We start from the raw sequence: 21,918 nt of genomic DNA on the forward strand, positions 1-21,918 counted from the left end.
GGGGAGGGTCAAAAAATTTGCAAAGTACCATGCCCACGGGCATGGCAAAGTCCCTTTCCACCTCCTGACTTGGCCTGTCCACATTTCAGGTTGGCACTGAGTACCATCTTCATCACTTCAAGATCTCCCCAGGGAGGGGGGAGTCCTCCTGAATTTGGGAGGTGTTTTTGCTTTCAACAGTTCCTCTCATAAGAATCAGTGTGGGACCAGCCCAGAGAGGAATTTGGCGTCTTCCCAGCAGTCTGAGGGATTGACTTTTGAGGCAGTGAGAAGGGAAGGGCATGCAGAGATCACTCTGTAAATCAAGCCTGGTGTGAAGTGGTGATCTCTCCACGCCCACAGAGCTATAAGTCAAGTCTGGGTGACTCTTGTTTGTTTCTCAGTCTTGGCTGGGAGACGGAGCTGCAAGGAAGGCCTCTGACCTGGGACCTGGTATCCTGAGATTTTGCCGTAGAAAGAGTCCACATGGGAAGCCAGGTCCTGAGTATAGCCTAAGAGCGGGAAGCAAGCAGTACTAGATGAATGACAGGGTAAGGGGTAAGCTAGGAATACTCCCCCATGTCTTCTTTCTTCCTCTCTCAGGAGGACGCCCTGACCTTGAGCAGAACATTCAGCAACAAGAAAACACACTGGAAGCTTGGGTCACCTCCCACCCTGCATTTCAGCCCTGAGCTTGGCACTCCAGCCCAGGGCCATAGAGAAGGGGACCAGCCCAAAGCACTGGGAGCTGCCAGCCTGGCTGCAGTACCCAGCTAGGTCAGTCACCGCACTGCCTCCCCATGCCTCACTTTCTCATCACCACGGTATTTCTGTGAGAGGCGGATGGGGAAGCCAGATTCTGCAGGCGGCAGAAGTCCCTGGAGCGGGGACAGCAGTGATGTGAGCATATATCCTGGTGGCTTTGATGGCCTTAAGGAAAACACTCACCCCACAGAATCATCTCAGGTAGGACTAGCTTGACCTAAGTTGAGACTCTATTAGGAAATCAATTCTCCATGTAGGGCAGATGCTTGGTAAATGTCTGTGGACTGATGGCTGAATCCCCATGTGCAGTCGTGGGGGTGTACACTTACTTCGGGGCTCTTTGTGGTTCGGAACCTGCATGTATCAAGTGTGTGAGAGCTGGGAGGGTGGCCCTGGGAGGGGGGGAGGATGACCAGACCTGAAGCCAAAGGGCTAATCCGGAAATGACAGCACATTTTGGTTGACAACACTGTAACAAGGAGGGGAAGAGAGGGAGAAGAGACAGAGACAGTGCAGGGATGCAGAAAAAGAGAGAAATAGAGACTGGACAGAGATAAAAAGATGGGATGAGAAGGAGGGAGAACAGGAAAGACGAAGACAGAAGGGCTAAGAGCTGGAGCATCAGTCAGTCTATGAGTAGTAGCTAGAAATGAGGAAAACACATTAAGAGACATCTTCAGAGATGCAAAGAATGCTGTGTTAAAATCTATCTTCCTATCTGTCTCCCCTATGAAGCTATAGGTTTTGAAAGCAGGCACTAGGTATAAGTCATCTTTATAGCCTCTGTGCTTAGCATAGTGCCTGACACATGCCAGGTACTCACTAAGTTTGTTGAAAAAATAAAATATTAAGAAAAGGCAGGGGAGGGCCGGCCCCATGGCTTAGCGGTTAAGCGTGCGCGCTCCGCTGCCCGCGGCTGGGGTTCGGAACCCCGGGCGCGCACCGACGCACCGCTTCTCCGGCCATGCTGAGGCCGCGTCCCACATACAGCAACTAGAAGGATGTGCAGCTATGACATACAACTATCTACTGAGGCTTTGGGGGGAAAAATACATAAATAAAATCTTTAAAAAAAAAAGAAAAGGCAGGGGGGCCAATCCGGTGGTGCAACAGTTCAGTCATGTCTTCTGCTTTGACGGCCCGGGGTTCCGCGGTTCGGATCCTGGGTGCGGACCTACTCACTGCTCATCCCACAGGCAGCGTCCCACATAGAACTAGAAGGACCTACAACTAGGATGTACAACTATGTACTGGGGGCTTTTGGGAGAAAAAAGAAAAAAAGGGGAAGATTGGCAACAGATGTTAACTCAGGGCCAATCTTCCTCAAAAAAAATAAAGCAATAAAAAAAAAGGCAGGATTTAAGATAGAAGGGCAGAGACATAGAAGATAGTGGCTATGAGCTTAGACTTCAGAGTCATAGAGACACTTTCAAATCCAGTTTTGCGGTTTCCTAACTGCATGACTATGAGCAAGACTTAGCCTCTCTGAATTTAGAGTTTACCATATAAAGTTGTTGTGAGGATTAAATGTCTGTGAAGCTCTTAGCAGACTGCCTGTGTCAGTGCCCAACTTCAGCTACTGTTACTACTGTGATAGATGGACTGCATGAATAGCCCCCAGTTAATGACTTTACCCTGTGACTTTGGAGTGACTTTTGGCTCTAACCCTAGGTCTGGCCATGTGACTTGCCTTGGCTGATGCGACAATGGTAAACTTGATGCAAGCAGAGGTGTGAAAAAGACTCATTTCTTGGAACCCTGCCATTGCTGGAAGGATGTAGGAGACTCGGAGAGCCAAGGTGTCCCAGCTGAGGCCATCACAGATCAGTCACCCCCCAACCAACCCACCAACTATGACAGATGTATGAGTAAGCCCAGAGAAGATCAGCCAGGTCCAGCCCAGATCAGCAAGACCACTCAGCCCCAACCCTGAGACTTATGTGAAATAAATGCTTGCTGTTTTAAGCCACTAAGTGTGGAGTGACTTGTTACACAGCAATAGCTAGGCAATTCAGGGGCCATGGTAGCCCTTGTCCTCTAAAATTGAAAGGCAAATAAAAGAGAGGAAGACATGGTCTGCCAGGTTTTATTTGTAGAGTCTGGTGTACTTGTACCAGAGAAAGCTGCAAAAAGTGGTTTAGAGAGTCACAGGGAAGGGATGACAGAAGCAGGTCCTTTCACAAGACCCTGAGGGAGTCCTTCAGGTGGAGGGCAAAGAACCAAGGCGCAAGGTGGCTGGGGGCAAGTCCAGGCAGGCAGCAGCAGGGCTGCAACTGAAGAGCTGAGGTTAGAGGGGTAAGGCTTGTCCCTGCCTGACCCCTGCAGGTCTTAGGCTGTGGGGTCATATACTCGTCCCATGAAGACAGGGAATCCATGCTGCTGGTCCCACAGCAGGAAGAGAAAGGGCCGATCCACATCGAAGATCAGCAAATTGCGGGCCACAGACACAGCCGTGGCTGCAGCTGCCTCCACGCCAGTCTCCGTCAGCTCCAGCATGATCTGGTGCTGCATCGCAGAAACCTGAAGATCTGGCTCTTCGGTCAGCCTGCACAGGTTGAGGTCGTAACTAAAGTCAAAGAATTCTAGGGCATAACCAGAGAAAAGCAATGAGTCAAAGACCAGCAGGAAACCCTCACCTGCTGCAGACAGTTGTTCTGAATCTTCTGGGCTAGTCCCAAGTCCCAGTATTCTCTTTCTCCTCCTTCCTTGCTTGTCAAATTATATATCATGCCTTCTGGTCCAGTTCGTGGGATCCATCTTCACTCCAACCACCACTTTCTCTCAAGAGGCGAGAGACCTTGCCTCCATCCCCCACTAAAAAACCCTGAAAAATGATGTCATTGCTTCCTTATCAACAACGACCTTGGAAGTGAGGTAATACATCAGAAAGAGATCATATGTTATCAATTGAGGTCATATACAAGGGTGTGATGTCACCTACTAGGAAACAAGATCATCTATTAGGTGGTCAAGTTCTATCACAGAAAATGAAGTAACATACCTGGACATGAGGTCAAAGATCAGGAAGTGAGGCCAAAGGTTAGAAAATGGAGTCTCTGTTGCCTCTCCTAAACTCAGAAGCCTCCAGAGCCTCTTATCCAGATAGCTTCTTGCTATCTGGGGGGATTAAGTGTTATTCTTTTTGCTAGTCTTCCATGGGGTGGTTGTGTGTTATGAAATATCTCTGGGGAAGGAGCATTCACAACCCACCTTGGTCACCTGTCCCAGTGTCTATGTCATAACGAACCATGGTGGAAACGGTCAGAGCTAGAAACCCAGATTGGTGTTCTGGTTCACTCCTAACTAGCTCAAGGGACATTGGGGAAGTAACGGAAACTTTCTGCGTCTCAGTTTCCTCAATGATCCAATGGATAATAGCACCTGCCCCTCTAACTCACAGGATGGAGGGACAGCCTGAGACGGTGGATGTAAAAAATACTCTAGATTACGCTAACCACATTTTAGGGATCCCTCCCCTTCTCCTCTGATGGCCCGGGAGCAATCCCAAGCTGCCAGGGCTCACCTAGTTTCTCCATGATCGCCAGCAGGTCCTGGCCACTCTTTACTTTGATTCGAGGAATCATCAGGAGAGTAGGCTTGAAGTTGGTCATCTCCAGCTTCTTCATGATGGCCTTGAAGACAGAGGGGTCGAGAGCCTGCTCCATGTCTTCGAGACGTTGTTTTATGCCCTCGGGCATCAGGATCACCAAGCTCAGGTTGTGGGAGAGCTGCAGTTGTCCCACCTGGAGATTAAGACACATCTTATCAGTCTTCCCATCCCAACTCTCTCCTGGATCCTACCCTCTGATCTTTAGTCTGCTGCTACAGTCTGTACTACTTTAACAAGCAGTAGCCAGACCCAGGCTTTGCCACGAAATGGGGATGCCAGCTGGGTGCACAGTGCTGGTCTAACTCAGTGCCGGTGAGATGCTGAGGAATGAGCATGAGTTTCTGATCACGTAGGTCAAGGATCACACTCTGACTCAGCTATGTTAATATAGGCAAGTGATTTGATCTCTCCGAGCCCCGTTCCCCTCCTCTCAAGTGTGTTGTGCATAAAGTAAATGACATGCATAATATACCTCCAGAGTTATCAGGTCAGTCCTTTTAAAGACTTTTAATGGCTCTTCACTGCCTATGAGATTAAGTATAAATCTCTTAGTGTGGCATTCAAGATCGTGTACAAGCCGATCCTGGTCTACCTTTCCAGTTTACCATTAGAAGGACTTTCAACTGGTGGCCAGATGAAAGTATGAGAGAAATACAGGAGCCATGGGTCTAATACAGGAAGAGTTCTCAACCCATGGCAAATTTGCCCCCAGTGGACATATGGAAGTATCTGGAGACATTCTGGTTGTTACAGCTTGGGGAGAGGGGGCTCACGGTGCTACTGGCATCTAGTGGGTAGAAGCCAGGGATAATGCTAAATCCTGCAATGCCCAGGACAGCCCCCATAACAAAGAATTATCCAACCCAAAATGTCAATAGTGCCAAGGTTGAGAAACCCTAGTCTAATAGGATATAAGAGACTATCATTAAAATGGCATTATGGTTGAGGTTGAGAGATGGACAAGAAGAATCTAGAATACAAATTTGACTGGGCAATGAAGAAATTAACTGAACTTTTGGAATTTTAAAAAATGGCCCAGAAGAAGCAGGTTGTAAACCGTTATCAACCAAAGAGCATGGACATGGGGTTCCTGTTGACGTAGGCTCCAAATAGGGTATACTCATCTAGGCAACATGTATCCTTCAAGTCCTGTGGATGGACTTTGAATCTCTGACCAAAAAATTTACCGGGGCCGGCCCGGTGGCGCAGCAGTTAAGTGTGCGTGCTCCGCTTCGGTGGCCCAGGGTTCACCGGTTCAGATCCTGGGGGTGCACTGACGCACTGCTTGTCAAGCCATGCTGTGGCTGCATCCCATATAAGGTAGAGGAAGATGGACACGGATGTTAGCCCAGGGCCAATCTTACTCAGCAAAAAAGAGGAGGATTGGCATTAGATGTTAGCTCAGGGCCAGTCTTCCTCACCAAAAAAAAAAAATTATATATATATGTATATATATAAAATATATGTGTATATATATATATATATATATAAAATATATGTGTGTATATATATATATATATATATATATATATATATATATATATAAAATAATAATATATACCACATTGTGGTCCTGAGTTTTCATGCCAGTAACCTCAGCATACCTGAGTTGTAAATCTAATCCTCCTAGTTGAGTAAGTAAGCATAAGTGCCAAGAAGATTTAGAATTAAGTACGGGAATGACAAAGTAAACCAACTCCATAGTATTAACGCCATAGTATTAAGTTCAGGGTAATCCATGTGTTTTTTATTTAAAATAGAGTTTATAATTTTTAAGAGAATCAGAAACGCTAGTTTTATGCTTTTAAGCAAAAAAGTGTAGGATAATTTCATTAAGTTTGAGAATGATGTTGAGATGTTGGTTGGAAGTGATTTACTCTTCAAATTTAATTTTCAGTTCATAAGTGGGCTTTAGGGGCTTGAAAGATATGGCCAAGCAGGGTGGTACTTCTGCCCTGTCAGGTATTTGACATACTTAAAAAGAAAATCAAATATATTAAATTTACAAAGTATAGTATACTTTGAGCTTATGTGTATACATTAACCACTTCTGTAAATGGAACACTAGTTTAAAGGAGTTTAATCTTTCCAAAAGGGCTTAATTAAAGAACATATGAAAGTGTTTTATATGAAAATTATTATAAATAATGTAGCAAATTCAGCTTAAAATTAAAAGGCTTAAGTAAGACTTTGATTTTGAGTTCATAACATTAATACATTAAATCAACTATTTGTTTAAAACCCAAGGAACTGTAAATAGTGTTTTTTTGTGTACAAAACTCTTCCTCCTTTGGCATTAATAAAACCTCGCATTGATGTCCTCTCCCATTCCCTGAACATGCCATATATATTCACCCTGCTCTGCCTTATACATGCTATTCTGGTTTTGTTAAATAGTTACAAACGGTAAAATACATTGAAAAGGGATGGATGGATGGATGGATGGGTGGGTGGATGGATGGATGGGTAGAAAAACGCATGAATGGTTAAGAATCGTCAAAAATAACCTTCTTTGTTAAGTCTTCCTAGCCACTCACATTAGCACCATCCAATGAATTCGTTCATTTATTCACAAAACAAATACTGAGCACTTATTATACGTGGTATTGTTCTAGGCCCTGTGGCTATGGTAAGAAACAAGACAGGTAAGGTCTCTGTTCCCAAAGAGAGAGACAAGACAATATCTCAGGGAAAAGGACAATATTGTAAGCAAAAAAAGAACATAATTTCCGAGAGTGTTAAGTACCACGAATATAATAAAACAGGGTGATGTTACAGGCTGAGGAGAGGGCTCCTTTAAGGAGGAAGTCCTCCCTACCAAGGTGACCTTTGAGCCGACACCCAAATGTGTAGAAAGAACAAGTTCTATGAAAATCTGAGTTAAGAAGGGTCCAGGCAGAGGGAAAAACTAGTGAAAGTTCCCAAGGTGGGAATAAGCCTGGCATGTTCCAGAAACAGATCGTTTACTTCTCGGCCTGGTACTATGTCGCTGGGTATCTCCCAACGTTTTTTATCTCATAGATCTGGATCTTGCTGCCCTCACAACGTAGAAATATCTGGTCAGAGGGCATGAGACAGCTTACTAACTAGAATCCTCTGGGCTATCTTCCCTCCCTATCCATTGAAATTATACTGTTCAATTTCTGCTAAGGAACTTAAGCCATTTAACAGTTGTGCACACATGCACTTATCACATATATGCGCACAAGGATGTATCTATACACATGTACACATACACATGCATGCTGTACACAGGTACACACAGGACTTACTAAGCCACTAGGGTCTCCTGGTGGGCTGACTGGAAAGAGAAACAGAAGCACAGAATAGGAACACAACTCACTTTTTGCCATTCGATGCAGTAGAGATGAATGAAGAAACTTTAGAATCCTGCTTTCCAGCCTAAAATACACAATGCCTGCCTCGGTCAAGGCTGGAGTAGGGAGAAGGAGAAAAGACAGGATGGAAATACAGATGGAGTAGAAAGCACAAATTAGTAAGGGTGTACTCCAAATTGATGGGGCCACAGCAGAAAAGAAATCAGGACACACAAGATTCTTGGCTCTGAAACAGGAGTGGGAAAGGCCGAGAACTTACCTTGGCCTTCAGAGTGTGGTCAGTGAAATGGGCCACAGGGTACTTCTTGCTAGTCATCATATGCACTTTTTTCACAGAGGATTTGACGTAAAAGGGCTCCATCCTGGTATTTTTCTGATTGAAAGTTTTCTTCCACTTGGCTAGAAGGAAGAAGGGGTAGGATTACTCTAACGCAGGCAGGGAAAGGATGAAAAGCCACTTAAAGCCCAGTTAGCAAGGGGTGAGACAGGTACAATGGGATCTAGCTGTAGAACTTTGGATTGGGTGGGCTTTGAAGCCAGGAAGGGAGGAAGGACTCAGGATGGGAAGATCACCTGGTCCAGGGCTCCCTTACCATTCAAGTAGACTGCACTGAGGAGGACAAGGCGAGTGTCGGCGGGCAGGCTCTCTAGCAGCTGGCTGATCTTGTTGTTGGTGTTCTCTGCCACCCAGGTGTTGATGAGCTTCAAGTTGACATCACTGTCATTCCCCAGGACTCTGGGGCTGCTGTCATACAGTCTCTTAGAGGCTTCCACATAGTCGCCCCTTATGGCCAGGTCTGGAGGAAGGGCAGGTTGAGAGAGGGAGGCATGAGTCCCCTGAACACCCTCTCCCCTTCCAAGAGCAGGCTTTGAGAGGGACCATGTTCCCCATCACTCCTGCTCGCTCCGATGAACACAGCATGCTGGAGCAGGAGTCCAGCCCACTCTTTTTTTGTGTGTGTGAGGAAGATCAGCCCTGAGCTAACATCCGTGCCCATCTTCCTCTACTTTATATGAGATGCCGCCATAGCATGGCTTGACAAGCAGTGCGTTGGTGCGCGCCTGGAATCCGAACCTGTGAACCCCGGGCCACTGAAGTGGAGCGCGTGCACTTAACTGCTTGCGCCACCGGGCCGGCCCAGCCCGCTCTTCTTATAGAGAAGACAAATGAGGTCCAAAGATGGCGAACCCTGAACTTAGAGCAGAACTCATCCCAGGCCTTTGCTGCCTCTACTTGCCATGTATCCTTGGCTTGGCAAGATAACTTTGAGATCTTAACGCCTGTTTGCCTATATTTTCCCTCTTTTCTTCCCTGAATTCAGCAGGGAACAGGGTCGGCTTCCTGGCCTCAGTGAAAGTGTGTGACGAGACTTCCTGGCTTTTGCTCTCCAAAGCCCAGGTCCACTAAAGAAAATAGTGTTTGAAAGAGAAAATTTTCCTGGACTAAATAGATAATATTGAAAGCAGTTGTATTTTCCACCAAACTAGCAAGACAGAGAATAAAGTTGATTTATAGCAAAGAAGTAAGTATAAGGTTTAACACCTCTGACCCATATTTTTCCCATCTCTAAAAAGACGGTGTTTTTTTTTAGATAATGGGGTGACAGGTGCGTCTTCTTTCTTTCTTTCTGCTTCTCTGTATTTTCTCAATTTTCTACAACAAACAAGTATTGCTTTTATAGTAAAAAAAAAAAAGACAGGGAAAAAATTTTTTCCTTTATTTAAAGAGGGGATCACACGAGATCTGTAGTTTTCAAGCAGCAGAACTGTGTTTTCAAATAAAGTCACGCCTGAAGCCCACAATATAAAAGGGCTCTGGCTCTGGTTGAGGCTGGGTGGGAGCTCAGAGCCCAGCTGGCTCTATCTCCCTCTCACAGGAAGTGGTACCCCACTCCCCAATCCCCCCACTCCACCATGACTCTTGAAGCAGTTCTGCAGAACCCTAGGGCTCTAGTGAGCAAAATATGAATACTGCATTTGATTATTTGGGGAAGGTTATTGCTCTTATTACCTACCTAATAATGTAAGACACATAAATGACAACAAATTCATATAACACAAAAGGACAAAGAATGGGAGGCCCAAGACTCTCTGGAACCGGATCAGCAAAAAAATTTTTGCCTAATTTATGTTGATAGCTCTCCAGCCCTCTCTATTCATGAATGCAGGACATTCTTATTCTAAACGGAGTTGACGAATACAGAATACAAATGACTCGCTTAAGGCCTCACCTGGAGAACTCTCCAGCTCCTGAAGCTGCAGCCAGGGATTTCTGCTGAGGCCCTCACCTGCTCTGCATTCCACCCCTGTAACATTCCCTGTCCTTTCTTTCCCAAGGGCTGGGTCCCCCTCTGAATCCTCAGGACCTTGCTCAGCAGCTGCGCCCCTCCCCAGGCACTCACCTGGGCTGTGGAAGATCTGAGAGACTGAGTTGAAGCCTTTGGACCTGAAGGCCTTCAGGGCCTGGTGGACACAGGCAAAGTCCTTGGGATAGGAGAGGACGCTCTCCAGGTTTCTCTTGGTGCTGTCCCCAGCCCCTACAACAAAGGGCAGAGATGAGGGGCAATTGCAGGAGGAGTGGGGGACCCATCATTCAGGACTAGGTTTCAGGGACCAAACTGCAGGGCGGGGTTGCTACCTGCTATGGAGGGAATCTCATATTGTCAGAGCTGGAAGCATTGTTTCAGAAGACAATACATATGTCAGAAAGAGAGGGGTGGGGAAGTTATAATCACAGGCTTCTCTAGGGCTTTGAATACTCTCTTCCCCCATTTTTCTACCTAATTTTAATGCACTCATCATTCAAAGCCCAGTTCAATCACTGCCTGTTCCACATTAACTATTATTTACTTGGTTTGGGTTTACAAAGGTTCACCCTATAGGCAGAAACACTAGATCACTACTAAGAGAAGACACCAGAGAATCCATCCCCCAAAAGGATGGATATTCAATATCCTTTTAGTTATTCATTATTAGATATTTATCGTACACATCTTCCGTGCAGTAATAGATAAAATTTATCAAGCACTTACTTGGTTCCAGGCATCATAAGTGCTTCTCCTTTATTATCTCACTGCATCTTCACAATAACCCTTTTACATTAGGACAATTACTATCCCCATTATGCAGATGAGGAAATGGAAGTTGAAGAGCTTAAGTCATCTACTCAATTTAAGATCACAGAGTTAATGCATGGAGGATGGAGACAGGATTCAAGCCATATCTTTTGGGCGATAAAAAATTAACCAAAATCAATCAACTGAAATGTGCCTCCCAGAAGACATCTGGCAATATCTGGAGACATTCTGGTTGTCATAATTGGGGAGTGGGAGGTGCTACTGGTACCTTGTGGATAGAGGCCAGGGATGTTAGGATTCTGGGACTCCAGAAGAAAAGTTCTTCTATGCTCACTGTATTGTATCTAGTACCCTCCCTGGAATTCCCCCTTGGAGTGATAGCTCTGTCTCCTCTGCCTTTAGCAATTTGTTTGTGCCATTCCTAGGGTAATTACCCCATGGGACTTGACAGCGATTCCTCAGGAAGGCAGAGGGATTAACATTTTTTTGACCTCCCACTGAGTCAAGCAATGGGCTATCTGCTTAATTTTTTGAGGTAAATACAATTATCTCCATTTTACACATGAGGACTCAGGCTCAGGCCCAGTCACAGAGCCAGAAAGCAGCACTGTGAGGATTCTATTCTATGTCTATCTCTTACGGTTTACTCGTCCTTATCTCCTTCCCTTGAACCACAGTAGGTAGCTGGGACCATGTTTTATACGTTCTTGTATAGTCCATAGGGTTTTATAAGCAATAGTGCCTATTAAATCATTCTTAAATGAAGGAATCAATGAATGTTCAAGAATTAAAAGGTTATTCCTCTCCCTGGCCCAAATGTAGCCCATTTTTACAGCTTCCTCCCCAAGGCATAGCTTTGTAGGTGTCTGGGTTGGCGACCCTCATGGGAGCATCTAACATACAACCTGGAGAGAACTCAGTCAGGTTCTTACCGAGCAGGACCTGAGTGAGGAGGCTGGCGATGCTGAATGGGGAAAAGGCCATGTTAGTCTCAGGCTTCTTCACTGATGAGAAGGCGTGGTAGAGCTTCACGGAGAAATCTGTCAAAGCCTCCCCCAACGTGACCTCTGCTGAGTGACTGTCCTGGTCAGAGCAGGAAGTGTTAGGCCAGAGGCAGGGGGACTCAGTAGCAGGCTCCGTAGTTGGTTCAGTGGTGGACTGGATGCAGAGCTGGGTGGTGGGTTCCAAAGTGGTGTTGGCTGTTATGCTGGTTGCCTCGGTTTCCAGCGAGGTGGGAGAGCCCACTTCCACCTCTTCTTGAACAGGTACCTTCTTGGGGCTCTCTCCCTCCAAGACATCTCTCTCCAAGACATCTCCCTCCAAGACATTTCCCTCCAAGATGTCTCCTTTGCTTTCCCCTTGCAAGCTCTCCGGATCTGTGGAGCTGTGGCTAGTACCATTAGGATTTGAGGAGGCTCTATCCTGTGGGTCAAGAAACTGAGTTTCATTTTCTTCCTATGAGGCACAGTCCCCTCAAATACTCAAAGTAGGAAGAGAAGGTGAGGATGAGGAAAACATCTTGTACCAGAGAAGAATTCCTGAGAAAGCCTGGTTGGCGGGGCGGGGGCTGCTCTAGAGCCACCACCAATTCCCTCAGAGAGGGGGCAATGCATGCGTGTGGGGGGGAGGGGGGTGGGAGTAAGCAGGGCCTATTATCTCTGAGCAATTACTGCCATACAGGAAGTTGTTTGCCAAACTTTGGAGCTGACTGTCAATTGCCATTTATCTACGTTCTTGCAATGTTTTCTAAATATCTGCCTGTCTCGGCTCACCTGCCTGGCCTGAATAGACATTTGAGCTTGTGGCCTTTGCTTTAGATCAGTGGTTTTTCAAATCATGGGTTGCAACCCATTAGCAGGTATTGAAAACAATCAGCATTCCAAAAGGAAGGAAGGGGGAGGGGAGAAGGTGGGAGAAGGTAAGGGAGGAAGGAAGGAAGGAAGAGGGGGGAAGAAATAGTAGGGACCAGTGGCTCTCAGTCAGAGACAATTTTGACAATTTTGTCCCAGGGGACCTTTGGCAATGTCTGGAGGCATTTTTGTTGTCGTAGGGGGAAAAGGGGATGTGAGGAGGATGGAGATGCTACTGGAACCTAGCGGGTAGAGGCCAGGGAGACTGCAAAACATCCTACAATGCTCAGGGCAGCCCCTCATTAACAATGAATTATCCAGCCCAAAGGTCGATAGTTCCCAAGTTGAGAAAGCCTGTATTACCCCATTTCACTGAGAAAAGAAACTGATGCTGAAACATATTAAGTAACTAGCCCAGGGTCTCCTAGAAGCTGGAGGGAAAACTAGAAGTCAAGCCTCAGTCTGATTCCAGCTGCCTTGGTCATCATCACATCATCTGCTGAATCCTGGAGGGCACTGCAGATGCCAGCTTCCACACACACACACACACACACACGAATGCACACGCCAAACCAAGCATGCACCTTTCTCCTGGGCGCTTATCCCTTATCCCCGACCTCCCAGACCACTAGGACCTCTCATTGTGATTAACCGCTGCCTAGGCCCAGGTCGGTCTGCTACCACTCCTCTCCTGTTTTCACAGCCTCCGGAGAGCCTGTCTCAGCAGCCAACCCCGCTTCCCCCCCCCACCCCGACCACCAGCTCGGTTTTCCACAACAATCCCTTGCTTTTATATTCCAAAATGCTGCAATCTCCTTCCTCTCTTTGATCCTTCTGCTTTATGCTCCACTTTGCAAATCAGGACAGGTAGGCTCGGAGAAGTTACTTATCTCAAGGCCACCGCAGCCGATACCTAGCGGGCCAGGATTAGAACCTGCGTGGGTCTGAGTCCCCGGCTCTTGCTGCTCTCTACGAGTGCCGGTGCGAGGATCACACTTGCTGATTCCAAGAGGAGCTCTCCTCATTCTCCGGGGCCTGAAGGGTTAATCCTCAGCCCCACCCCCAACCCCACGAAGGGGCCACTCACCCCAGCCAGCAGCAGCAGCAGGAGGGTCAGCGGGGTCAGCCTGGAGGCCATCTGGGCGGCGACGTCTGTCCGGACCTGCGAAGCCAGCCAGCGTTAGAGCTAGCTCCGAGCTCCGGGGCCCAGGGGACGTCCACCCCACCCCACCCCGGGGCCCGCCCCCATTCCGTTCCAGGCCCTAGCCCCTCTCTGCGAATTCCCTCCGCCTCCCTCCCCGGCCCCCTTCTCCCTGGCTCCTCCCTCTGTTTTGTTTTCCCCGAACCGCTTCCCTTTCCCGGCACCGGCTGGCCCAGCCTTTCCCCCCAGGCCCGGGTCTCCGTCCATCTGTTCCATCACGGGGGTCCTGCTTTAGCCAAACAATGAGGCCAGAGGCAGGGGGAGGAGGAGAGGTCCAGAGAGGGCCGGGCACGACAGGCCTGGGAGGAGGAGGGGGAGGCGGAAGTCTTAAGAAGTCTGAAGTGGAAGCAAGCCTATAGAGACTGCAGAGATAAAGTGGGGCAGAAGCTGGAGGGAAAAAAGGAGGTGAGAGAACACCCCCTCCCCAAGCCTGCTCCCCCCACCCCCCAGCACCAAACCTGCTCCAAACTCCTGGTCACTGGGCAGCTTCAGTGCAGACTGAGTGGATAGTCCCACAGGGGAAGGGAGGGTGGGTCGGTCTTAGCTATTGGCTGGCCCAGAACACTACCCAGTTACAAATTAAGGATGATTGATCGCTGGTGTGAATTCCCGTAAATCGGGACGGGATGGAACACTTGGTCCGGCTTTGTGGGCCGGGCCGGGCATTTAGCCCAAAGCCCCTTGGGATGGGGGTTGGGGGTTGGGAAGCTTGGGTGCAGCTCTCATCTCTCCACAGCCAAGCTTCCTCCCCCATCTTCATGGATCATGATAAAAACAGCACAGACACCAAATGTGCTCCCCAGTTTACAAGCAACCACGTTTCCCGGAATTGCTCATCTCGGTGGATCCTCCAAGTAACCCTTTGTAAATAGGCCCGGTTGTGCCCATCGGATAGTTAAGAAACTGAGCCTTAGTGCACTTAAATGTCTGGTCTGTGATCACTCTCACTTGGAAATAAGCCTCTACTGGACCTAAATCGAGGCACCCAGCCCAGCAAGCATACGCCTTACCTAAAAAGTAGAAAGGTAGGGTGTGTGGAGGGGGACAGTAGTCTGGGAACCAACAGACTTGGCTGTGAGACCTGGCTTGCTGTTTGACCCTGGCCAGTTGCTTTCCCTCTCAGCACCTAGCTCTCCTCTCAGCGTTGCCAGATAAAATACAGGAAGCCCAGTTAAATTTGAATTTTGGATAAACAAAAAAAAATTTTTTGAAAGTATGACCATGAAATATTGGGACATACACTAAAAAAATTTTTTTGTGTCATTTATCTGAAATTCAAATTTAACTAGAGGTTCTGTTATCTTGTTTGCTAAATCTGGCAACCCTACTTCCTCTGCAAAACAAGCGGTTTCTGATGACCTAATACAGCTCTAATGTTCTAGGATCGTCTCACTGCTGGGCCTGTCCTGTTTGGCACTTTCAGGAAAGTTGGCTGCTAGCACCAGAACTGCTACTCTAAGGGACTGACCAAAGACAGAAACTGGAGAATATTTGTGTGTCTCCTTGGGGGTCCTTGGAAAAGACGCATAAAGACTGCGCCAGCTTTGCAGGTGGTTCATACCCTGTGGCTACTTGAGAACCTCCTAAACCATAGGAAGTTTCTTCTCATCAGTACCATGAACAGCTGCACACACAACACCACTTCTCCATCTCCAGGGTACCCAAGCTGGGGGCCTTGAAGGCACATGAGCTTGCTGGTTCTGAGAAATGGGTCACCCAAACAAAAAGAAGGTGGTGGGAATCAACCTCATTCATCCTCTCATTAGTTCTCTTGACACCTATGAAGTGAGTACTAATATTAATTCCATCTTAAATGATTAAAAAAAATGAGACTCAAGAAATTAATTGATTCACCCAACATCACACGGCTAGTAAGTGATAGGTTCACGATGTAGACCAAGTATGTTTGAGCCGGAAATCCTGTATTAATCCCTATAAATTACTGGCACCCACCAGAGGCTAACCCGAAGCAGGCCGCAGAGTGAGCATCCTGTGCCGAGCTGCAGGAGGGTGGCGATGTGTGGACCAAAGTTTCAAGGTGGACAAGGCCCAATGGAAAGGTTTTCCCAGCGTGCTGGTATACCTCCTTCAGACATCTTAGCTCTCTGGCCAAAGCCATCTCTTCATTCTGGACATTTAGAGGGTGTCTCAGCTTTGTGGAGATTCTCTGCCTGACAAAGCTGGGGCTGAAGCTGGAGCTCTTCCCTGACTGAGGACACTAGCACTTTTTTCCACTGTGAATGGCCTGAAGTTGATTTAATCAGGGTATTTGGAGAATTTCTCCCTAGTGTGGGTGTTCAGATAGTCAATCAGCTTAGAGTTGTGAATTCAGTCCTTCCCCCACCCCTGGGGGCAGGTCTAGGGTTTCTCCACAATGAGAACCTTCCCTTCTGGTGGGTGAGGAGAGATGAGCCCACAGGGACCTCTTCTCCCGTGTTGTATGTCTGCATGGCTTCTCCTGCCTGTGGGTTTCCTGGTGTTGGATGAGGTTCAAGTTCTTACTAAGCTCTCTTTGTCCTCCGAGTGTATTATCAGGTTTCTCTCTCAGCCGAGTCCTCAGATGCAGAAGGTACAAGTTGCTATAGATGAACGCTTTCTCCCAGTCTATACACCTATAGTTTCTCCTTGGAATAAAAGTGATCTAAAACTTGGAAATAGGGCAGAAGAATCAGGGTCACCTGATTCTCAAAGCACAGAAAATTGTTGGGAGTGACTGTTTTGTCAGTTCTCCCACAGATTGTCCACAACTAGCACCATTCTAGATGCAGAGAGGGGTTGATTGATTACAGACAAATGTACCTTGGGCATTAGGGCTCATCCTGTCTTCAGAACCCTGGCTGAGAAATACCATTCTAGGAGAAGAAAATTTTCTTTGACTTCTTATTTACTATGGATCAGGGCCCAGAGTCTGTAATGTCAGATGTTGACCTGCCAAAAAGGATAAGATGAAAATGTTTTTTGTCTGATGGAGGTGAGAGTGAAATGGAAACATTTGGAAGAGATAGTAATGATAGTCCCAAAGGTTATGGTCTTATTGCCCTGTGAGGCAGTAGGCAGCTTTGTAGCTAACTTAGCTTTGTTATTCTAACATTCTCTTTTTCATTGAGTACACACACACACACACACACACACACACACTAGTTTCTTTCATCATTCTTTGAACTAGCTTTGTCATCCTGATGTTTGTCTCATTCATGTTCTCACTGTGTATTTGTGTGAGAATGATGTTTCTACTGCTCTGAGAACTATGTTTTGGCTTTCATTTTTGTGGGGTTATTGATTCCTTGTAAGTAAAGATGGACCACTAACTGAACCTTGTTTCTTATTTCCTACATAGTCCTCTCTGGGGGAAGGCAGAGGTTTGGCAGCCATGAGTGAGGGGGCAGTGAGGGTTCCTGCTGCCAATGCTCCCCTAACATCTTCACTCATCCCCTTTCTCATCAGTCTGTCCCATATGGGCTCTTTCCTGCTCAACTTTCCAGGAACTGAGCCTTCCTGGGAACCCACTAGAGAGTCTTAGTTCACAGGACCATTCTGCTAAAGACCCTCTTTTCAGATATTTGCATTCCCGTGTTCATTGCAGCACTATTCGCAATAGCTAAGATGTGGAAACAATCTAAATGTCTGTCGATGGGTAGATAAAGAAAATGTGGTATGTACATACAACGGAGTACTATTCAGCCTTAAAAAAGAAGGAGATTTTGTAACATGAGACAACACGAATGGGCCTTGAGGACATTGTGCTAAGTAAAATAAGCCAGACACAGAAAGACAAGCACTGCATGATCCCACTTGATGAGGTATCTAAAATAGTCACATTCATAAAGTAGAAGATTGGATTGGTAGTTACCAGGGGCTGGAGTGGGGTCGGGGGATGGAGAATTATCAATCAACAGGTGTAAAGTTTCACTTAAGTAAGATGAACAAGCTCTAAAGATCTGCTGAACAATATTGTCCCTATAGTCCACGATAATGTACATTTAAAGTTTGTTAAAAGGATAGATCCCATGTTAAATGTCCTTGTCACAATAAAATAAAATAAAAACTCTCTTTTCTTCATCTTCCCTTCAGTCTTCTGATAGGAGGTAGATGGGAATGAGAGACAAAGACAGGGATTAGATCCAAATAATTGTTGAGACACAAACACCCCAAACCCCAGACTCACAACCTATTTGAAGACTCTGGAGGGCCAAGGAATACAAAGCTTTTCTGGGTAGAACAGAAATATTTGAAGACTCCTTATGGGTGTTTTAAATGGGCTCATTTATTTCTTTCTAAGGAAATTTTATATTATTCTTTCAAAGTTATCACTAAAATGTCATATATGTGCTTTGTGAAACTTTTCAAACAATCCAGACATTTATAAAATGAAAAGTTATTCTGGGTACAACTGCTGGTAACAGTTCCAAGTGTTCCAGACCCTCCTATTTATAAAATTATATATACTTTTCCCACACATAATTATTATTGTTCCAGAATTTCTTTTCTTACTCAGGTGCCATGGGCATTGTTCCATGTCATTATGGGCAGCTCTATCTCCTTCTTCCTCACAGCTGCATAGTATTCCAGTGTGTGGATGTATCACAAACTCTTTCTTTGATTTCACACTGACAGACATTTGGGTTGATTCCCAAACTGCATTCTGGTTCCAGAAGGCTCCCTCTGGCCTGCCCACTTTTACACTTCTTACGCAGCAAATTGTCTGGTTTCTCTGCCGCATTTCTGTCTCTAACTTTTGACTCCAGCTCTGTTGCCACCTATTTGGATAAGAAACTCAGGTTTGGACTATTTGCTCAGCTGTGAATTTGGTCCCCCTCAGATTGTGTTTCTTAAAGTATTTTTTTTTCTTTCTGGGAGAGATTCGCCCTGGGCTAACATCTGTTGCCAATCTTCCTCTTTATTTTTTTTTCCCTCCCCAAAGCCCCCAGTACACTGTTGTATATTCTAGTTGTAGGTCCTTCTAGTTCTTCTACACGAGCCACTGCCACAGCATGGCTACTGACAGATGAGTGGCATGGTTCCACGACGGGGAACTGAACCCGGGCCGCCAGAGCGGAGCGCACCGAACTTTAACCACTAGGCCATCAGGGCTGGTTCTGGATTGTGATTTCTTATTCTGACCGGCTGCTTCTGCTCCCATGCACTGCTCCTAAGGAGAAAAGTGCCTGCCCCAGTTCCAGGAAAGCTGACTAGCCTGACCCATGCCTCATTCATCTATGCCCGCCAGGGGACAGGGAGTCAAGATCCTAGCCCTGCCCCATTTGGACATGAAACTCACAGGGTCACTTACCCAATTGAGGACTTTTCTTTGCTTCAGCCTCTAAAATGTAATTATTCTTGCCCTACAAACCATGTAAATATCTCATCACCAAAATATTTTTTTTATTTTTTTAACTATTAATTTGCTTCTATTTTTTTTTTAATTTTTTGTTTATTGCAGTAACATTGGTTTATAACATTGTATAAATTTCAGGTGTACATCATTATATTTCTATTTCTGCATAGATTACATCATGTTCACCACCCAAATACTAATTACAACCCATCACCACACACATGTGCCTAATTATCCCTTTCGCCCTCCTCCCTCCCCCCTTCCCCTCTGGTAACCAAGAATCCAATCTCTGTCTCTATGTGTTTGTTTATTGTTGTTATTATCTACTACTTAATGAGAGAAATCATATGGTATTTCATCACCAAAATATTTATCTGCCATAAATTGTAATTTTTTTCAGATAGAACCATGGCTACACTTTTTTTTCCCCAATGTCTTGTATGATTAGATACAGTGCAGGAATGGGGAAGGGCATATGCCTTTGAGTCACACAGACTTGGATTCAAATCCTGCCTATTTATTAACTGTCCAAGGGAACTTAACCTCTCCGAGGAGTCATAGTTTCAAAATCCAATATGGGGGTTCGACTGTCTCCCCTACAGGGTCGTTTTGAGGATTAAGTAAGACAGGTTTGAGGGACGGGCCCAGTGGCGTAGTGGTTAAGTTCACATGCTCTGCTTCCGTGTCCCGGAGTTTGTGGGTTCGGATCCCAGGTGCAGACCTACACGCTGCTCATCAAGCCATGCTGTGGTGGCGTCCCACATACAAAATAGAGGGAGATGGGGATAGATGTTAACTCAGGGCAAATCTTCCTCAAGCAAAAGGAGGAAGATTGTCACAGATATTAGCTCAGGGCCAATCTTCCTCACCAAAAAAAAAAAAAAAAAGGATAGGTTTGAAAAGCACTTAAAAGGTGCTTGAATATGACAGCAGTTTTTGGGTAGTGATGACTAATTTCCCATAAATTCCAGGAAAAGTCACCATTTTTGTTTCCCATTAGAGTGGTCATAAACTCGTTACTCATGGATGGAGTTTTCCATGAAGAGTGGGTTTGTTCCTTGAACAAAGCATTTATAGGCCCACTTAGACTTTTAGTTTCATTTTCTTTCTTTTTTTTTTAAGGAAGATTGGCTCTGAGCTAACATCTGTTTCCAATCTTCCTGTTTTTTTTTCTTTTTTCTCCCCAAAACCTCAGTAGATAGTTGTATGTCATAGTTGTACATCCTTCTTGTTGCTCTATGTGGGACGCTGCCTTAGCATGGCTTGATGAGTGGTGAGTAGGTCTGAGCCCAGGATCTGAACCGGCGAACCCCAGGCCACCAAAGTGGAGCATGTAAACTTAACTGCTACGCCACCGGGCTGGCCCTAGTTTCATTTTCTGATGAGACACACAATGCAAAAAGAATCTGCAATGGCTGCCTAGAGTCTTTGTGTTTGTAACATTGAAAAAACCCCACAATTTATAGTGAAATACAATTCATAAGGAAAATTATATAAAATATTATAAAGTTCACATCCATGTAACCACCACCCAGTTCAAGAAATAGCATATCATCAGCGTGCCAGAAGCATCCTCTGTTCCCCTTTCAATCACAACTCCATTCCCCTCCAGGAAACAATGATCTGAATGTTATAATCATCATTTCTTCACTTTTCTTTATACATTTGCTACCTATTTTACCATTCCTAAATAACATAGTTAGTTTTGGTCATTCTGGAAGTTTATATAAATGAAATTATGCAGTGTGTATTCTTAGGTATCTGTCTTCTCTCACTCAACATTATGCTTTTAAGACTCATCCATATCATTGCATGTAGCTGTGGTTTGTTCATTTTCATTGCTCTATAGAATTCTGTTACATTAATTTACCACAGTTTCTTCTATTCTACTATTGATGGACACTTATTCCAGTTTCAGGCTGTTCTGTATAATGCTGCTATGAACATACCTGTGTATGTAGCCTCTTTCTCTAGGGTATACACCCAGGAGTGTCATTGCTGAGTTAAAAGATGTGAGCACCTTCAATTTTTCTATCATTTCCAAAGTGATTTTGCCAATTTAAACTCCCACAGCAGGGGCCGGCCCTGTGGCTTAGTGGTTAAGTGCGCGCGCTCCGCTATTGGTGGCCCGGGTTCGGATCCCAGGCGTGCACTGACACACCACTTCTCTGGCCATGCTGAGGCCGCGTCCCACATACAGCAACTAGAAGGATGTGCAACTACGATATACAGCTATCTACTGGGGCTTTGGTGAAAAAGAAGGAGGAGGATTGGCAACAGATGTTAGCTCAGAGCCAGTCTTCCTCAGCAAAAAAAAAAGAGGAGGATTAGCATGGATGTTAGGTCAGGGCTGATCTTCCTCACAAAAAAAAAAAAAACTCCCACAGCAGTTTATAAAACTGTTGTGTAAGACCTTGTGATGGTTAATTTTGTCTAACAACTTGACTGCGCCATAGTGCCCAGGTATTTGGTCAAACATTCTTCTGGATGTTTCTGTGAGGGAGTTTTTTTGGATGAGATTAGCATTTATACATATGTATATATATATAGAGAGAGACCCCCACAAAGGTCAGTCTTTGTTCTATTAAGGCCTTCAACTGATTAGATGAGGCCCATCCATGTCATAGAGGTCAATCTACTTTATTTAAAGTCTGCTGTTTATATATGTATATATGTATGTATACACACACGCATACAAACACACACACGTCCTGTTGGTTCTCTTTCTCTGGATAACACTGACTTACATAGACCTAAAGTTAA

The 21,918-nt window shown here is 45.7% G+C and overlaps 1 protein-coding gene across 1 annotated transcript; it reads right to left on the reverse strand.

Annotated features, from left to right (window-relative positions):
• Positions 1-2,814: 2,814 nt before the first annotated feature.
• On the reverse strand, positions 2,815-14,297 carry SERPING1 (serpin family G member 1). Its single transcript, XM_014792848.2, has 8 exons — positions 14,279-14,297; positions 13,707-13,781; positions 11,702-12,191; positions 10,095-10,229; positions 8,286-8,489; positions 7,952-8,091; positions 4,268-4,487; positions 2,815-3,326 (listed from the first exon to the last, which is right to left on the reverse strand). Exons 2-8 carry the CDS (start codon positions 13,755-13,757, stop codon positions 3,073-3,075), a joined length of 1,494 nt encoding a protein of 497 aa, XP_014648334.2. The 5' UTR covers positions 13,758-13,781; positions 14,279-14,297; the 3' UTR covers positions 2,815-3,072.
• Positions 14,298-21,918: the final 7,621 nt, after the last annotated feature.

Source organism: Ceratotherium simum, chromosome 34, assembly GCF_057802395.1.
Source record: "Ceratotherium simum simum isolate JZ-2026a chromosome 34, ASM5780239v1, whole genome shotgun sequence".
NCBI lineage: Eukaryota > Metazoa > Chordata > Mammalia > Perissodactyla > Rhinocerotidae > Ceratotherium > Ceratotherium simum.

Coding starts and splice junctions, on each gene's coding strand:
- SERPING1 (XM_014792848.2), bottom strand. CDS start 13,757: ATGGCCTCCAGGCTGACCCCGCTGACCCTCCTGCTGCTGCTGCTGGCT. Junction 10,230..11,701: donor CCTCACTCAGGTCCTGCTCG/GTAAGAACCTGA, acceptor CCTTTGTTGTAG/GGGCTGGGGACAGCACCAAG. Junction 4,488..7,951: donor ACCACACTCTGAAGGCCAAG/GTAAGTTCTCGG, acceptor CTTAATCTCCAG/GTGGGACAACTGCAGCTCTC.